The sequence below is a fragment of the Oenanthe melanoleuca genome, chromosome 21, assembly GCF_029582105.1.
Source record: "Oenanthe melanoleuca isolate GR-GAL-2019-014 chromosome 21, OMel1.0, whole genome shotgun sequence".
In the NCBI taxonomy this organism is placed as follows: Eukaryota; Metazoa; Chordata; class Aves; order Passeriformes; family Muscicapidae; genus Oenanthe; species Oenanthe melanoleuca.
In genome coordinates, this window is record NC_079354.1 from 5310614 (window position 1) to 5327616 (window position 17003).

Genomic DNA, 17003 nt, shown 5'->3' on the forward strand with positions numbered 1-17003 from the left:
CTGAAAATCGATTTTTTGGGAACATTTTAGAGTTTGTCATTGTATTTCTGCTGGTCACACCCAGGTACCTGTGACGAGAACAGCTGCAGATTATTTTACATTTTCCAATACACTCAGAGCAGGTCTTCCAGGTGTAAGGTGTTACAGTACTGTTTCTAAATTATCATTATTTCCCATTATATGACATTATACTGTCATTTCCAATGGGGGGTGTTTAATTAGGGATCATAATTAGGGATCTTTGCTGTTCTGGGCCCTGTGTCACCTCCCTGCTCTCCCTCAGTAACGCGTAGGAATTGAATCATGCTTTATTCAAACTCCACATTTCTATTGGAATTAAAGGCGCCTCCATCCATGTATTGCAGAACAGGCCCAGCCCGGAGGTTTATCAATGCCCCTCTGCCTGAGGCCGCCTCATTAACGCCTCATTAACGGTTTTCGTTAATTAGCGCGCCGTGAGGCGGCGCTGACGTCATCGGCGCGCGGCGGCGGCCGGAAGTGACGCGTGTCTCGCGCGCGGCTCTCGCAGTCCCCGGTGGCGGCGGCGGTGAGCGGGGCCGGGGGGAGCGCGGGGGGCTGAGGGGACACCGGGGGCGCTCAGGGGACACCGAGGGGACACCGGGACCTCCACGGAGCCCTCGGGTTGTGGGGGAGCCCCAGCGCTGAGGGCGGGCGGCCCGGGCGGGCCCGCGGGTGGCAGCGCTCCGTGAGGGCCGCGGGGCTCTTTGGCCCCCCCGGGGGGTTTGGCCGCCAAAGTCGGGCTCGTTCCGCGATGTGCGACACACCGGGAGCGCCACACGCCGGGGAGACAGCGATGGGTTAGCGATCAGTTATGTGATCGGAGTATTCCGCAAATCAAACTCCCAGTTATCGAATTTTTGCTGTTTATACATTTCAGCAAATCAAGGAATTAATGCTCATTGCGTATAAGTGATATAGTTCTCTTGGTAATTAATATTCTGCCTTCTGTCGGTTAATTATTTCTCTTCTGGTGCTAATTAGTGTCGTGCTCAGTCTTTCTCGTTTTCTGGTCGGTGGTCGTGCTGGAATTTCCTTTTCCTCAGTGACAGCTGATTTTAGCAGAGTTACTGAATTGGCTTCTTATTATTTATTAGTTATTATTTGTTTATTAATTTTTCTTATTATTTGTTATTCTTCCTTTATTAGTATTTCTTATTATTTATTAATTATTTTCTTCCTTATCTCAGGAGTGCTGCCACATTCCCATAAATTCTGCATTCCTCATATTCTTTTCCCCCAAGCTTTGTGAACTCCCTGAGGTCTCAGGTCATTATTAAATGTATGGCACCAAACCTTGGCCATAAATTCTGTTTTCTGTGCCCTCCAGCATCTCCTTGAGTTCTTAGCAGAGTCTTTCCTTTTGGTTTAAAACAAACATTTTTAGTTCACCATCATGGCTTTGCTCAAAAATAGAACATTAAGTGTTTGCACTGAAAAAAAAGGGTATAAAATACATATATTTGTGGGGTTTGTCAACCTGTCCTTCTTTTACAGAGGGTGTTTTTTTGACTCAAATGGGTGATGAAAAGGATTCTTGGAAAGTGAAAACTTTAGATGAGATTCTCCAGGAGAAGAAGCGAAGGAAGGAGCAAGAGGAGAAGGCAGAGATCAAACGTATGAAAAATGTAAGCTGCCCTTTGGGATTCATTTTAATGGAATTTTTTGTTTTCTTAATAGGAAACTGCATTTTGATGGGGTCCAGTATCCTGATTTTCTGGTGATTTTCCTGATTTTTCTCATGCCCTGACAGCTGAATTCTTTTCTCTGTGGTCTCTAATTCCAAAGTTTAACAAAAATACGATGCTTTGTGATGATTTCATTGCTCTTACATTATATACTGGGCTTTGTTATAGTTATTTGTCAGAAAAGAGATGTGAAAATTAATGTGATCAACTGGGACTTGCAGTTCAAGGCACAACTTTTAAAGATTTTTTAGAAGAATGGGTTAAAATCTTTGATTTGGAATCACTTTTATTTTGCTGTTTACAAAATAATTATTGCAGAAAAATCCACACAATAGTTACTGAATCCTCCTCAATGTTTAATTTTGTCTAATTTTGTCAAATTAATGCACTTCAGCTGTAATTGCAGTCAAAGTGATAAATCAGTGGATTTTATAGAGGTGATCAGTCCAGGCTGAATTTTTGAGCCAGCAGTGAAAAACTTCAGTAATATTTGATTTTTTTCATTTTGAGCTATACAAATAAATGGATTTTCCCCCTCTGCTGTGATTCCCAGTCAGATGACAGGGATTCCAAGAGGGATTCTCTTGAAGAGGGGGAGCTGAGAGACCATCGCATGGAAATCACCATCAGGAACTCACCTTACAGGAGGGAAGACTCCATGGAAGACAGGTGAGAATGAGGAAATACAAGACTGAAAATTTTCTGAAATTAACCTTTCAACATCTTGAGAAGAGGGTTTCAGATATCTGAATGGAAAATGTAATTTTTGTAGTGTGCAGAAGTGGAAATCTTTTTTATAGAACACTCTTTTTGAAGCACTGGTTAAGATTTAACAGTGTTGTGTTCCAGTTTGGATTTTGGCTTCTTGTGGAAATTCAACACAAAATGGGAATCTTTCCAAAACAAGGAAATCTGTGGATTTCCTGTCTCCTCCCTGAGTTGATTCCTGTCCTGCCTTTCAGGGGAGAAGAAGATGATTCCTTGGCTATCAAACCACCCCAGCAGATGTCCCGGAAAGAAAAAACCCATCACAGGAAGGATGAGAAGAGGAAAGAGAAGCGCAGGCACCGCAGCCACTCTGCAGAAGGTGCTTCTGGCCACTCCTGGGAGGAGAGTAAATAACAGTACTCAGACTAAAGAGAGCACAGCAGGTGGATAAGGCAGAGGAATTTAAACTTTTGTTGTTCCTCTGGCTGTGTTTAGTGGCCTTAGGGGTGTGAACGTGGTTGAGAGGACAGAAATGACTTTGGGACAGGGACACTGAGGTCACTTTTACTCCTTGAAGCCTGATAAGATTCTCTCTGATTTCACTGAGTGATCTTTGTACCTGCCAAGGAAAAAAAAAAATCCTTCTAGATACATTCCCATTGCCTTCCTGTCAGTAACAACCATTTTTTACTTTAATACAGGTACTCATGCAAGAACTTACAGACTTTAGACTTTCCAATCCCCTTTCAGAATAGGATTTTCCTTTTAAGAAAACAACAGGCCATAGCAATAGGTTCCCATCAGTTTCACCCTCTCTAAGTTTTGCTTTTGGTGAATATTTTGAGCAGTAACACTCAGAAATTGATTTCTGTTTGGTTTCAAGGGAAACATGCCAGAGTGAAAGAGAAAGAACGGGAGCATGAGCGTAGGAAGAGACATAGAGAAGAGCAGGATAAAGCCCGGCGTGAATGGGAGAGACAGAAACGGAGAGAGATGGCAAGGGAGCATTCCAGGAGGGAGAGGTACATCCATCCCTCCCTCCCCTGGGGAGGGAGAGCAGCAGCTGCCTCCTCTGGCCATTTGTTGTTGTGAAATGACCCCCCAAAAAAAATCCACAGTGAAAACTTACCTGTGTTCCTGGGGATGTGTTGTCTGGTGGAATGTGTTCTTCATTTTAATTATTTTTTAAGTGCTTTATTACCATGGACAGTCCAGCTGAATTCACTGCCAGGGGTTCACTGTAATAAAAAGATTGGATGGTCTTAGAGGTTTTTATTTGCACATTATCAGGGGATTAATTAACAGAACTGGATTAATTTCTGCCTAAATCCTGATAGGGTGGAGAACTCCTGGTCTGGGTCTTTCAGACCTGTTTTTTAAAAGATCGGCTGAAAAACTCCACCTGTTTTTAACTGATGCACAATTGGGGGTGTTGATAAGGAAGCTGAGCTTAGTGGTTTGGTGCTGCAAACCAGTTTTCCTTCTCTTCATGAGCCAGATTTGTAACAAACAAAAATTATTTTCCAGAGATCGTCTGGAGCAACTCGAGAGAGAAAGGGAGAGAAAAATCCGGGAGCAGCAGAAGGAGCAACGGGAGCAAAAGGAGAGAGAGAGGAGAGCTGAGGAGAGGAGGAAGGAGAGGGAAGCCAGGAGAGAAGGTGCCTCTCTCTGCATAAATAATCTTCATTTTTCCTCTCACTTTGCTATCTGCTGACACTGTGGTGGAATGGAGGGATAAAAAGTTTTTTTTTACTTAAAGCCGTGCCAGAATTTTAAAAAAATTAAAGTGGGGAGGCCTTTGACATGGGAGGGAAAAGGAAATACAAGTTTTACATGGGAAGATAAAACAGTGTGATGATGTCATGTGCCTTAAATATCTTGGCAGGTTGATCAATCAGTGAGTGTTTGCCTCTCACTGTCAGGGAGATTTCCTATAAAAATTTTCTGGGAGTGCCCCTGTGTGCACCCAGCACAACCCCAGAGGTTCTGAACCCTTTGGCTGAGTCGACTCAGTTTGATAGAGGTTGAAACCTCAAAATTCAGTATTTTAAGGATTTGGGGGAATAAATTGCAAAGTAAGTACTCCAGGCATGGAAAATGCTGTAGTGGGAGTCAGGTGGGGAGATCTGGTGCCTGAACAGTTTAAATTCTGCACTTGAGCTCTTTGCACAGCGTGTTGGGTATTTGCAATCTCAGCTCAGATCATTTTTGGTTCAAGGATCTCTGTCCCAGCTTTCAGAGGTAAAAATCAGAGCCCATTCCTGTGATCAGGCGAAAAAGATTATTCAAGACTAGCAGAACAAGCCATGTTTTTTGCTTTCTCTTTCTTGCTCAGCTCATACCAAACAGCTCCTTTTTGTGCTTGGCTTTATGCTGATAGTGCTGAAACCTTTCATTTAATTGGTTTTATTGTTCTGAATGTTCTGTCAGCTCCTTCTAAACCTCAGCTGGTTTTATTCTTTTACATATTTTCCACTTCTTTCTCTGGCATTAATGCTTTAGAGCAGGGTGTTTACTGTGTAACATACAGGGCAGCTTGCTTCTGTTTTTAAGTGTGGCAGCAGCTTTCTCTAAGCAGTACAAATCCATATTTTATTTGAGATAAGTCCAAGCCCTTCATTCTCTCAGATTTAAGTAGGTTTCTCTCCCACTCTTTCCCCATTAACCCCATTAAAAAAAAACCAAACTGAAAAGCATTCAAATCAGGTGGCTGTGGCAGACAGGACAACTCTAATTAGGCAGATATAACAATTTCTTGTGGTTTTGTTTTCCCTAGTTTCTGCACACCATAGAACAGTGAGGGAAGAATATGGAGACAAAGTAAAAATGAGACCCTGGAGTCGCAGCCCTTTGCGCCAGCAGAGAGACAAGCTTGAGCAAGGAGAGAGCAGGAAACCAGGTAGCATCTGCCACTCTACACTGCCTTGGGGGACAGCAGGAGCTGGGCTGGGCTAGTCTCAAACAAACATTTGTAGTCTCAAACATCCCAGGTGCTCAGTTAAAGCATTTTCCAGCTCAGCCCCAATGATGGAAGTCTGGAATCTTCACAAATATCTCTTCTCTAAAGCAGCGCTGGTTGTGCAGGAGTTGCACAAATGGAATGGATTTAGGGGTAGGAGTAGCAATTGGGAAAGTTTCCAAATGAGTTACCCCCTTCAGTGGTGAAAGAAGCAGCTGACTGAATTTTTAAAACCCTGCAGTTGAATTTCCTTGCAGGTTAAAAAGGGATTGGTTACTCCAGCTCCAGCTGGATTTGGGGTTAGGAGCTAAACTACCTTAAAAAGTGACCTCCCAGGGATCAATGTAAGCATCACTGATTCTGTCATCTTGTAGAAGAAATGAAATTCTTAAAGCAGAGTTCTGCTTAGATGGTGAATTTTGTTTTCCAAGCCAGAAAATGGTCCCACCTGAAAGTTTTGGGGGTAGAGAACTTGCACAAGTGACATGGAAATGCCTTTGTTTGAAGGAGGAAAGCTCTGTGTCTGCCTTGCTAACGTGTGAAAAGAAGTGGAGCCACTCAGAGCAGGATGCAATCAGCTGGAATTCCAGGTGGGGGCAGGCAGCAAATCCTGGGAAACTCCTGCCCAATCAACCACCATGGATTTTTCATGCTGGTCACTGCACTGGAGCAGTTGCTTACACCAGTGTGTGGAAACCCAGTCCTGGTGATTCTTGTCACCATGGTCCCTTTTTTCCCCTGTTTTAATTAATCTTAAAAGTCCTTAGGAACACATCATGTTTAAAAATCAGGTCCATATTCCATATTTTTGGCTGTTGATCCTGCACCACTGCAATTCAGAAAAGCTGTTTGTCATTGAGCAGAGTGTGAAATTATTATTTTTTTTTTAGTGCTCTAAATTTCCAATACTGAATGTTCAGCACTGATTTAATGCCAGCAGAAAGTGAAGCAGTTACCTGGGAATTCAGAGGCTTGGCAATGATACTCAATTAGCATTGTGGTTTTAATTTTTATGGTTTCAGCAGTAAAAGAGGAGAAACCAGAAGAGAGGGATCCCTTGTCAGACTTGCAAGACATCAGCGACAGTGAGAGAAAAACCAGCTCAGCAGAGTCTTCCTCAGGTGATTAAATGCAATTTAGGAGCTGTAGTTAATTGTACAGAGGTAATTAATTTCTCTCCTGAGCAAACACTGTTAGTGTTAAGTGCCTGATTATTCCTGGACAGAATCTGGATCAGGCTCAGAAGAGGAGGAGGAAGAGTCCAGCAGTGAAGGCTCTGAGGAAGAGGGAGAGGAAGAGGAGGAGGAGGAGGAGACAGGAAGCAATTCTGAGGAGGTGTCTGAGCAGTCAGCAGGTGAGGATGTCACCAAGCAGGGCCTATAGGGGTGTGTGATTTTCTTTTTTTCCTCATCCTGTGTTGTTTTATTTGAACATTTTCCTTTTCTCTTAGTCTCTTAGTGAGACCTCCCAGGTCAAGATAACTAAAAAGAAAAAAACCCAAGTACAAGTCCTGTTCTATCCTTTTGTGTAGAGGTAATACCAATTCTTATCTAAGAAGCCAGATCAGAAACCTGAAAGCCATTTTTGTCAGAAGTTCAGGTGGTTGTGTCCACATCAAATACTCTGCAGAGCACAATTTGCACTTCTTTGGGGGGTGGTGAAATCCAAATGTCTTGGTCATTTTGAATTACTTTCTGTTGCAAATTTCAGAACTTCTTTCAAATGAATGAATGTAATAACCCAAAGTTCAGTAAAGAAGTCAGTGTGCAGCTGTTTTTGTCATTAATTAGTAAAGCAAAGGCACAGGAGCAGGCTCTGATGGCTGGGTGGTTTTCTTAAAATCAATTACAGTTAATAAGCCAATATTCATAATTAATTTAGCTGCCCACATCCCAATTCCCAGAGAATTGGTCAGAGTTGTGTTCCCTGTTGGAAGCATTTGCTGTCCAAGTGCTTGGTCACTGACAGTGCAGAATCCTGGTGAGATAGGAGAGGATTTCAGCAGGGATTTGCCTCCCAGGGAGCTGCAGGAATGTGGAGTTTTCCCAATCCAGCTCGGTTCTGTTTTGCAGAGGAGGTGAGCGAAGAGGAAATGAGCGAAGAGGAGGAACGGGAGAATGGAAACCACATCCCAGTTGGTACAATGCAAATCCTGACTGTTTTCAAATATTTGGCTGAGGTTTTGCAGCTAAATAAATCTGTTTCCATAAATATTTAAAAAATTGAAATGCTATTCTCATGTCAAACTCAGAAATTCCTTGAAATGTGATCCAAGTTTTATGTTTAGAGGGAATCAGTCTAATGAGCTGATGTTTCCTTCTCTTCCATTTTGTGCTCTTTCATCAAAAGAGCTTTGCAATCAAAATGAGACATCCTGGGTCAGTTTTCTTTCATTCTGGTGTAAAGATTGATTTTTCTGACCTGCTGCATTAACACTGCAAATTGTAGGTGAATTCTTGAAAGCATCACCTCAGCCAAGAGGAGAAATTTGGCTTCTCCACAATCCCCTGCCATGACCTGTTCAATGTCACCACCTTTATCTGCCTAAAGCTGACTTTAATAACTCCACACAGCTCCTCTTTCCACAACTGATTCTGACTTTTAAAGTTCCAGAGTCGAGGTTTGACCGGGATTCTGCAGGGAGTGAGGTGGAGGAGGAGGAGGTGGGGGAGGGATCCCCTCATTCCAATGCCATGACAGAGGGGGAGTACATTCCTGATTCTCCAGCTTCCTCCCCCATCGAGCTGAAACAGGAACTTCCCAAGTATCTTCCTGCACTCCAGGTAGGGGATCACCCTTTTAAATGTAGATAAGAATGTGATTATATCACTGATATTTATTATCTTGGTCTTGCTGTCTGAAAATAGATCCTTGTGAGAGGAGAGTTCTGTTACCATAAACAGAAGCTGGTTATTCTTTATGCAGCCAACAGCAAAGTGTAGAAATATTAATAAAAATCAGATTTTTACTAATTAATTATGTGAAAGGTGCTGAGTTGCTGCAACTTTGTGGCAAATATTTCATATTATTCTGTGCAAAAGTGAATGGAATAATTTAATTAATCTGCTGAAACTCAGGCTCTGTCCAGGATTCCTTTAGAAACTATGAAAAATAAACCCCAATAAACCTTTCTCATACGGTTATAGCTGAATCCTTCTGGTAAACTTGAACTGTGAAGCTGCTGAAGTTTTTAAAAGAGCAAAACCTTCCCCCAGATGCCTGAGGAGTAAATGTTGTCCTGTGGTTTTTCAGGGATGTCGCAGCGTGGAGGAATTCCAGTGTCTGAACAGGATTGAAGAAGGAACCTATGGGGTGGTGTACAGGGCAAAGGACAAAAAGACTGGTGGGTATCAGTGCCCCCCAATTCCTTCAGGGTATTTAGGGCTGCACTCATGTGCAAATTATCATTCTGCATTTTTTAGTGATGAACAAAATCTATTTAAAATATTTCTTTACCAGCAAGCTGCTCGTTTTCAAGGCAAAACAGCACAGTTAATTAAATGTTTAATCAGTCAGAGAACACTGGGGAACCTGGTAATGTGGATTTATTATCTGTGTGATGGGAAATGTTTCCTTTGCAGATGAAATTGTGGCTCTGAAGCGACTGAAGATGGAAAAGGAGAAGGAAGGTTTTCCCATTACGTCCCTGAGAGAAATCAATACAATTCTGAAAGCACAGCACCTGAATATTGTCACTGTCAGAGTAAGGCTGCAGTCTTTTGTGTCTGAAGTACTTCAGTTCTTGAAATGCTTCTTTTGGCTTTTAAATATAAAAATATCAGCAACCCTGGTAGATCTTGCTTCTGTGAGCAGCTGTGTGCTGCTCATAAGGCTGTGTGGAGATCACTGTCTCCATAATTTGATGTTTTACAAAAATGAGTTGGGTTTTTAAAGGAAAAAATACATTTTCTAAGGATTTTACCAATGGCAGCCTCCATCCTCTTGGTACATTTCTAAAATGGATTTTGGATGCTTTTTAAACACCATGTGCAGGTTTTGCTCATCTGGTTCTGTGTTGCAGGAGATTGTTGTGGGCAGTAACATGGATAAAATCTATATTGTGATGAACTATGTGGAGCATGACCTCAAGAGCCTGATGGAAACAATGAAACAGCCTTTCCTGCCAGGTACACTCTGCCACAGTGCCCTGAAATTCTCAGAGCTGGAGAAGTGGCCAGCACAGATGGCCCAAAGCAGAGAGCTGGCTCTGGGCAGTGCCATGTGCTGCTTTGGAATGTCCTGTGTTCCTTGGAACTGAGACTTCCTGGATTTTTCTGTTTGTTCTGTAAAACCTGACCCAAATTAAAGTGTTGGCTGATCCCTATGGTGATAGCTGGTGATGGATCCAGTTTGTGTGTTTGGGGTGGAGCTGTTCAGAGGTGAAACTGGGGAAGTTTCCTCTGTGCTGTACTGAAAAAGAACACTGGGCTTTAATTTTGGCCACTTCCTATGAGGGACAATAATTTCTGAGCATAATTTGGATGAATTCCAGCTGCCCAAGTGAATTTTGCTGTTCTGTGACACATTTTAATTCTGTGCTTTTAACTTGCCACTCCTACCTGCTCCTTTCCCTGTTCTCCAAACAAACAAAGCACAAATTAAAGGTAGATTTATTTTCTTCAATGCATTTGGGGTTTTTTTCCTCATTCCAGGGGAAGTGAAGACTTTGATGATTCAGTTACTGCGAGGGGTCAAACACCTCCACGACAACTGGATCCTTCACAGAGACTTGAAAACGTCCAACCTGCTGCTCAGTCATTCAGGCATTTTAAAAGTAAGAATTAGGAAAAAATTGAGAAAATCAGGACAAATTCTGTGCTGCAGAATTACCCATAGTTACAGCTGTGCCCACAGTCTTTGCAATGACCATTGTGGCACTGCTGGTGAATGAGCAGTGCTGGAAATGTTGTTTCTTTTCCTTTCAGGTTGGAGATTTTGGCTTAGCCAGGGAATATGGGTCTCCCCTGAAGCCCTACACCCCTGTGGTGGTGACCCTGTGGTACAGAGCTCCAGAGCTGTTGCTTGGAGCAAAGGTGAGTTACTCCTTGTTCCTCTGGCTGCTGGAGCAGTGACTGCAGCCTGGCTGTGTTTTATAAATTATGATCAAAGTGTGAGCATGCTTGGGTCTTTATATTGATTCATGGGGGAAAATCCTGAATATTCAGTATTAATCCTCCTAATGACATCTCAAACCCCTCTATCCTCTGGTGGGTGACAGATGGATTTTGTTTTTTGGAATGCTGATGTGGTCAGTGCTGATGGACTACTTATGGATTGTGGCAAAATGTCACCTTTGGCAGCTGGATTTTAAATGCATTTTTAAATTAGTGTAAAATCTGTGACATCTGAGAGCAGAACAAGGTACTGGCACTATTCTGGAATGTTCCCTGCTGGTAACTGAGATCTGGGTGAAGTCAGCAGAGTTCTTAGGGCTGCAGTGGCAAGAGCCCTGCCAGAAGAAATACTGGTTTGTCAGCTGTGCTGCTTTGTGAGTGGAAAAGAGAGGCATCAGTGTGGAGACTTTCACCTTTCATCCTGAAAGATTGTATACATTGGTATTGCTCATAATTCACAAGAATTAGAACTTTGACTTAAATACAGTTTTCACCTGGCCCTTGGCTGTGGGACTGGTTGTGTTCTGCTCAGAAAAGAAACCCAAAAAACCCAAATAAGCCCCCAAATAAACCCTAAAATGCCTCTGAAAAACATCTTCCTGATTTTTCTGAGGTGTAATTTTACTTGCCTTCTTTGCAGGAATATTCCACAGCCATTGACATGTGGTCAGTGGGGTGCATTTTTGGGGAGCTGCTGACACAGAAGCCACTGTTCCCAGGGAAATCAGAAATCGACCAGATTAACAAAGTTTTTAAGGTAATTTTTGTAATGTTTTGGGATTTTGACTGGTTTTAGAAACAGGAACATTGGAGTAGTGCTTGTTACTCTTTAACAGAGATTCAGCCTTAATGAAAAGTTATTTAATCTGCTTTACAACACTCTGAGTAGGCTTAGACCATGATTTGTTGTGTCTGTTTTCTCTGCATACTTCCCAACTCCTAATGAATAAATAAATGATTACTCTCTGAGTTTATTAAAGGGATATTTTAATTTTCAGGATCTGGGTACTCCCAGTGAAAAGATCTGGCCTGGTTACAACGAGCTGCCAGCAGTGAAGAAAATGACCTTCACAGAATATCCCTACAACAACCTGCGCAAGAGATTCGGGGCTCTGCTCTCTGACCAGGGCTTTGACCTCATGAACAAGTGGGTGCCAAATTCCAGGGGATCCCTGGCATGTGTGGGCAGGAAGGCAATTTTCTGTCTTGTGAAAGGTTTATAAAGTCAAGGGTGTGCATTGTGTTACAGGAGTAACTGGTGTGTTAATAGAATGTCTAAAATCTCTCCTGAAATAGCAAAAAATGTAAAATATTCTTATGGAATTATCCTGGATCCCTGTGGAGCTTTTTCTGGCTATCCAAGGGTCTGAGGTATCCAGTGATTTCACAGATCCCTACAGAAGCTGCTTGGATGTGTAGTTCCAGCTGCTGTCCCATAAATGACAGGTTCATGGAGGAGCCTGCCTTAAAAATCATTTCTGTCTGATGATGTGGCAGCAATCATTAATAGAATTATACCCAATTAATGGAATTACATCTAACACCCAGTCATAGAATATGCAAAATTCATAGAATTATACCAAATAGCCATGAATAAAATTATATCCAATATCAGCAATATAATTAATCCAAATTAATAGAATTATACTAACACCAGCAATAGAATTAATCCAAATAAATAGAATTATACCCAATACCAGTCATAGAATTAAAGCAAATTAATAAAATTATATCCAATACCCAGTAGTAGAGTTATATCAAATTAATAGTCATACCCATTATCTAGTCATTGAATTATAGCCAATACCCAATTAATAGAATTATAGCCAATCCCCTTGGAATTGTACCCAGGTAATAGAATTATAGCAAATATCCAGTAATAGAATGATAGCAAAGTAATAGAATTATAGCCAATACCCAGTAATGATAGCAAAGTAATAGAATTATACCTATTGCTCAGTAATAAAATGATACTGAATTAATAGAATTGTACCCAATACCCAGTAATAAAATGATAGCAAAGTAATAGAATTATACCTAATATCCAGTAATAAAATTGATACTGAATTAGTAGAATTATACCTAATACCCAGTAATAAAATTATACTGAATTAATAGAATTAGACCTAAAACCCAGTAATGAAATGATACCAAAGTAACAAAATTATACCAAATACTGTTAATAGAATTAAAGCCAATGAACAGTTTTATACCCAGTACCTACTCCTGGAATAACACCCATCTAACAGAATTACACCAAATTAATAGAATTACACCCAATGGAATCATCCCCAATACCCAGTGCCAGAATTGTGTTAAACACCACCAAACCCAAAGCACACTGCTGAACAAGTGACAGTTTTGGGAGCTGAATGTGCCTTTGCCATCCCTGGCAGTTTCCTGACGTATTACCCGGCGCGGCGCATCACGGCCGAGGACGGGCTGAAGCACGAGTACTTCAGGGAGACCCCGCTGCCCATCGACCCCTCCATGTTCCCCACCTGGCCAGCCAAGAGTGAGCAGCAGAGGGTCAAGAGGGGCACCAGCCCCCGGCCTCCTGAGGGGGGGCTGGGCTACAGCCAGCTGGTGAGTGGGGTACAGCTGGGGCTGGGCTACAGCCAGCTGTGAGTGGGGTACAGCTGGGGCTGGGCTACAGCTGGGGATGGGCTACAGGCAGCTGGTGAGTGGGGTACAGCTGGGGCTGGGCTACAGCCAGCTGTGAGTGGGGTACAGCTGGGGCTGGGCTACAGGCAGCTGTGAGTGGGGTACAGCTGGGGCTGGGCTTACAGCCAGCTGTGAGTGGGGTACAGCTGGGGCTGGGCTACAGGCAGCTGTGAGTGGGGTACAGCTGGGGCTGGGCTTACAGCCAGCTGTGAGTGGGGTACAGCTGGGGCTGGGCTACAGGCAGCTGTGAGTGGGGTACAGCTGGGGCTGGGCTACAGCCAGCTGGTGAGTGGGGTGCAGCTGGGGATGAGCTACAGCCAGCTGTGAGTGGGGTACAGCTGGGGCTGGGCTACAGCCAGCTGGTGAGTGGGGTACAGCTGGGGCTGGGCTACAGCCAGCTGGTGAGTGGGGTGCAGCTGGGGATGAGCTACAGCCAGCTGTGAGTGGGGTACAGCTGGGGCTGGGCTACAGCTGGGGCTGGGCTACAGCCAGCTGTGAGTGGGGTACAGCTGGGGCTGGGCTACAGGCAGCTGTGAGTGGGGTACAGCTGGGGCTGGGCTACAGCTGGGGATGAGCTACAGGCAGCTGTGAGTGGGGTACAGCTGGGGCTGGGGTACAGCTGGGGATGGGCTACAGGCAGCTGTGAGTGGGGTACAGCTGGGGCTGGGCTACAGCTGGGGCTGGGCTACAGGCAGCTGGTGAGTGGGGTACAGCTGGGGCTGGGCTACAGGCAGCTGTGAGTGGGGTACAGCTGGGGCTGGGCTACAGCTGGGGATGGGCTACAGGCAGCTGGTGAGTGGGGTACAGCTGGGGCTGGGCTACAGCCAGCTGTGAGTGGAATACAGCTGGGGCTGGGGTACAGGCAGCTGGTGAGTAAGGGAGGGATGGGCTACAGCCAGCTGGTGAGTGGGGTACAGCTGGGGCTGGGCTACAACCAGCTGTGAGTGGGGTACAGCTGGGGCTGGGCTACAGCCAGCTGGTGAGTGGAGTACAGCTGGGCATGGGCTACAGGCAGCTGTGGGTGGGGTACAGCTGGGGATGGGCTACAGGCAGCTGTGAGTGGGGTACAGCTGGGGATGAGCTACAGGCAGCTGTGAGTGAGTGTGGCAATGGGCTACAGGCAGCTGGTGAGAGAGGGGATGGGCTACAGGCAGCTGTGAGTGTGGGCTTTGCTTGGGAACCTGAGATTCATTCACCTGGACTGGCAGGGAAAGTCCAGCTTCCCTTCCCAAAGTCAGTGCAGGTGAGTGTGGCACGGAGCAGAGCCTGCCCTGGGGCTGGGCTTGGCCTGGGATGCTCAGATTCACCTGGAGGTGTTGGGTCATGGGCTGGACCTGATGATCTCAAAGGTCTTTTCCAGCCTGGTTCATTCTGTGATTCTGGCCCAGCTCCAGAGCCTCACCTGGGGCTGGACTTCTGTTGGGATGTTGAGATTCACCTGCACTGGCAGGGAAGGTCCAGCTCCCCTTCCCAAAGTCAGTGCAGTTACTGCTCTGCTCCCAGAATCACCATTCAGGGCATAAGCAGAAAGAAATGTTTCTTTTATCCCAGTGCAGAATCAGAAAATATTTACTTTGGAGAATTTCATTGTTTTACACCTTCAACTAAGCTGTTCAATTTGGGTTTGAAATAAATCCAGAGCCTGGTAAATGACACAGATCTTGGGGGGATAGAAACAGATTCCTTTTTCCAATCTTGGAGAATTCCTACCAGGCCAGGCTGCTGTTCTGTCTGTCTATGGAATTGTGCTGCCCCCATAAACATGGCATGTTAGAGTCCTCATTCCAGAAAATTCTTATTTCCAGCTCCATGTCTCAGTGTGGCTGAAATGGCACTGTACTCTATTGTGCCCAATTTGTAGTTTAAATAATATGAAATATTTATTTAGCCTTTATTTTTCAGGCTGTAAACACTGCCCTGGAGGATGAGCACTGTGTATTGGATTAGATGCTCAATAAGTGAAGTTACATTTATTTAACACCCATTTTTTATCTTCTCATACAGGCAAAAGTGGGTACTGGAACTAGGAACACTCAAACTGCTTTTAGCAATGGCAGATTTTGAAACAGCAATATTAAAAATTATTAATAACTCACCACCAACCTTAATTGTGATGCCACTAAGTCAAACATTTGTTTCTCATCTTGAGATACTTTGATTGTTTTTGTTGTTTGGATTTTTGGAGAGGTGGCTGCAGCCCCTGATCAATGCCCTGTTTGGTTTTCCCAGGGTGATGATGATCTGAAGGACACAGGTTTCCATCTGACCACCACAAACCAAGGAGCATCTGCTGCAGGACCTGGCTTCAGCCTCAAGTTTTGAACTCAACATGAAAAAGGAGAGAGGGGGAAAAAAAACCCCACAAAGCAAAAAAAAAAAGAAGCACCATTCATGTGAGTGGATTTGAGTGCCCCAGTTCTGTTTTCCCTCTCAGGGGCACCAGATGTTTTTCCCTGTGAAAAAACCTCAAAGATTATCACAGATTCCAAGGCTCTTGTTTTATAAATCAATGTGGAGTTAAACTGCTGCATTCCATGAGAGGACTGGAGTTACCTGAAAACCCCAGGATCATCACAAACTGTGACAAAGGACAGCTTGAAATAACAGTCCTGGAACAGTTTCTGGTTTATTTTTAGGTTTTATTTTTTTTGTTGAGTTTGTTTTGTTTTGGTTTTTGTTTTTTTCCTTGTAAATTTGTAGAATTAAAATACATTTTCAATTGTTTAATAGTGTGAAGGATTTCATTGCTTCACATGCAGCCAAGTGGGATGTTGGTGACAGTAAAGAGTTTATTTTTTATTTTAAGTATGTAAATTGTTTGTGTCTGAATATATTTGGGGCAAAAAGAAAAATTATAATTCTGAGGTTTGTGTCCTGTTACCTTGGAGAGACCTGGGCTGGGTTTGATACTCCCTGACCAGAGATTTTTGTTCTGTAAATGTATTTACACTGGTGCAAAACAAATTACTCTATTGTTTTATAAATCAAAAAGATTTAATATGGAGACTTGAAACTTTATTTTCTGTGAAAGTTTGTTTTGTGGTTGTTGTTTTTTTTTTTTTAATGTATGCCCTTTTTCCATCCAGAGCAGAACTCAGCTTTAGTGGTTGTGCAAGGCCACATTCCAGTCCTTTCTGGGGAAAGAGGAGAGGAGGAATCATGTTGGAATCTCATCCTCTGGAGCCCCTGATTTGTGAAGCTGTCACTTTGTTCTGGGAACAGGCAGATCTGGAAAACTCCACATTTTCTTGCAACCACAGCTGGGCACCAGGCCAGTAAGGGATTAACTCAAATCCTAAACATTTTATCAGTTTGAGTCCATTTTGGAGAGTTTTCCAGGGCTGGAATGTGGATGTGCTGCAGTTGTGGTGAGTTGGGAAAGCAGTCTGGTTGTTTTCCTGGGGAGAAAGACAAAAATCCCTGTTCCCCTCAGCCCTGAAGCAGAAACTCTCCTGACAGCAAAGCTTCCCCAGGAAGGCTCTGGAAAGCAGGAGTGCAGGGAAGCTGAGAAGGATTGAACCATGACCCCACTGCAGGGTCATGGACTTGTTCCCTGAGCTCTTCTCCAGCTGATGTGGCACTTTTAAATCATCCTGGGTGCCTGGGGGAGGAAATCACCTCATCTCCCACAGGGCTCAGACCCCTCAAATACCAAACTGAGCAGCTCAGACCCCTCAGGAACCAAACCCTGAGCAATAAATGCCTCTTGGGATAAGAGGAAAACCCTCAAACCACTTGGGGGGAAGAGCTGTTCTGTGGATCCTTGAACTGAACATGTTGGAACAGACAAGGAGCAAAACAGGGTTTATGTGAAAAGTTAAAAGAAGTATTAAGGCTTAGCCTTGTAGTTTC

The 17003-nt window shown here is 43.8% G+C and overlaps 1 protein-coding gene across 3 annotated transcripts; it reads left to right on the forward strand.

Annotated features, from left to right (window-relative positions):
* Positions 1-480: 480 nt before the first annotated feature.
* LOC130261641 (cyclin-dependent kinase 11B) lies at positions 481-16169 on the forward strand. 3 transcript variants are annotated; one of them, XM_056508092.1, is made up of 20 exons: positions 481-547; positions 1516-1646; positions 2260-2375; positions 2669-2793; positions 3298-3436; positions 3942-4072; positions 5191-5313; positions 6396-6494; positions 6599-6727; positions 7446-7511; positions 7981-8156; positions 8626-8716; positions 8955-9076; positions 9395-9500; positions 10026-10147; positions 10299-10406; positions 11128-11244; positions 11486-11634; positions 12884-13073; positions 15381-16169. In XM_056508092.1, exons 2-20 carry the CDS (start codon positions 1536-1538, stop codon positions 15471-15473), a joined length of 2313 nt encoding a protein of 770 aa, XP_056364067.1. In that variant the 5' UTR covers positions 481-547; positions 1516-1535; the 3' UTR covers positions 15474-16169. The 3 variants fall into 3 exon arrangements, with proteins under 3 accessions (XP_056364067.1, XP_056364068.1, XP_056364069.1); XM_056508093.1 differs by having other exon boundaries at positions 7987-8156; XM_056508094.1 differs by lacking the exons at positions 481-547; positions 1516-1646; positions 2260-2375; positions 3298-3436 and having other exon boundaries at positions 2703-2793.
* Positions 16170-17003: the final 834 nt, after the last annotated feature.

Excerpts from the sequence above, each read along its gene's own strand:
- LOC130261641 (XM_056508092.1), top strand. The coding sequence starts at position 1,536 with ATGGGTGATGAAAAGGATTCTTGGAAAGTGAAAACTTTAGATGAGATT. Across the intron at positions 4,073-5,190 it reads GAGGGAAGCCAGGAGAGAAG|TTTCTGCACACCATAGAACA; the intron begins GTGCCTCTCTCT and ends TGTTTTCCCTAG. Across the intron at positions 7,512-7,980 it reads TGGAAACCACATCCCAGTTG|TTCCAGAGTCGAGGTTTGAC; the intron begins GTACAATGCAAA and ends TGACTTTTAAAG.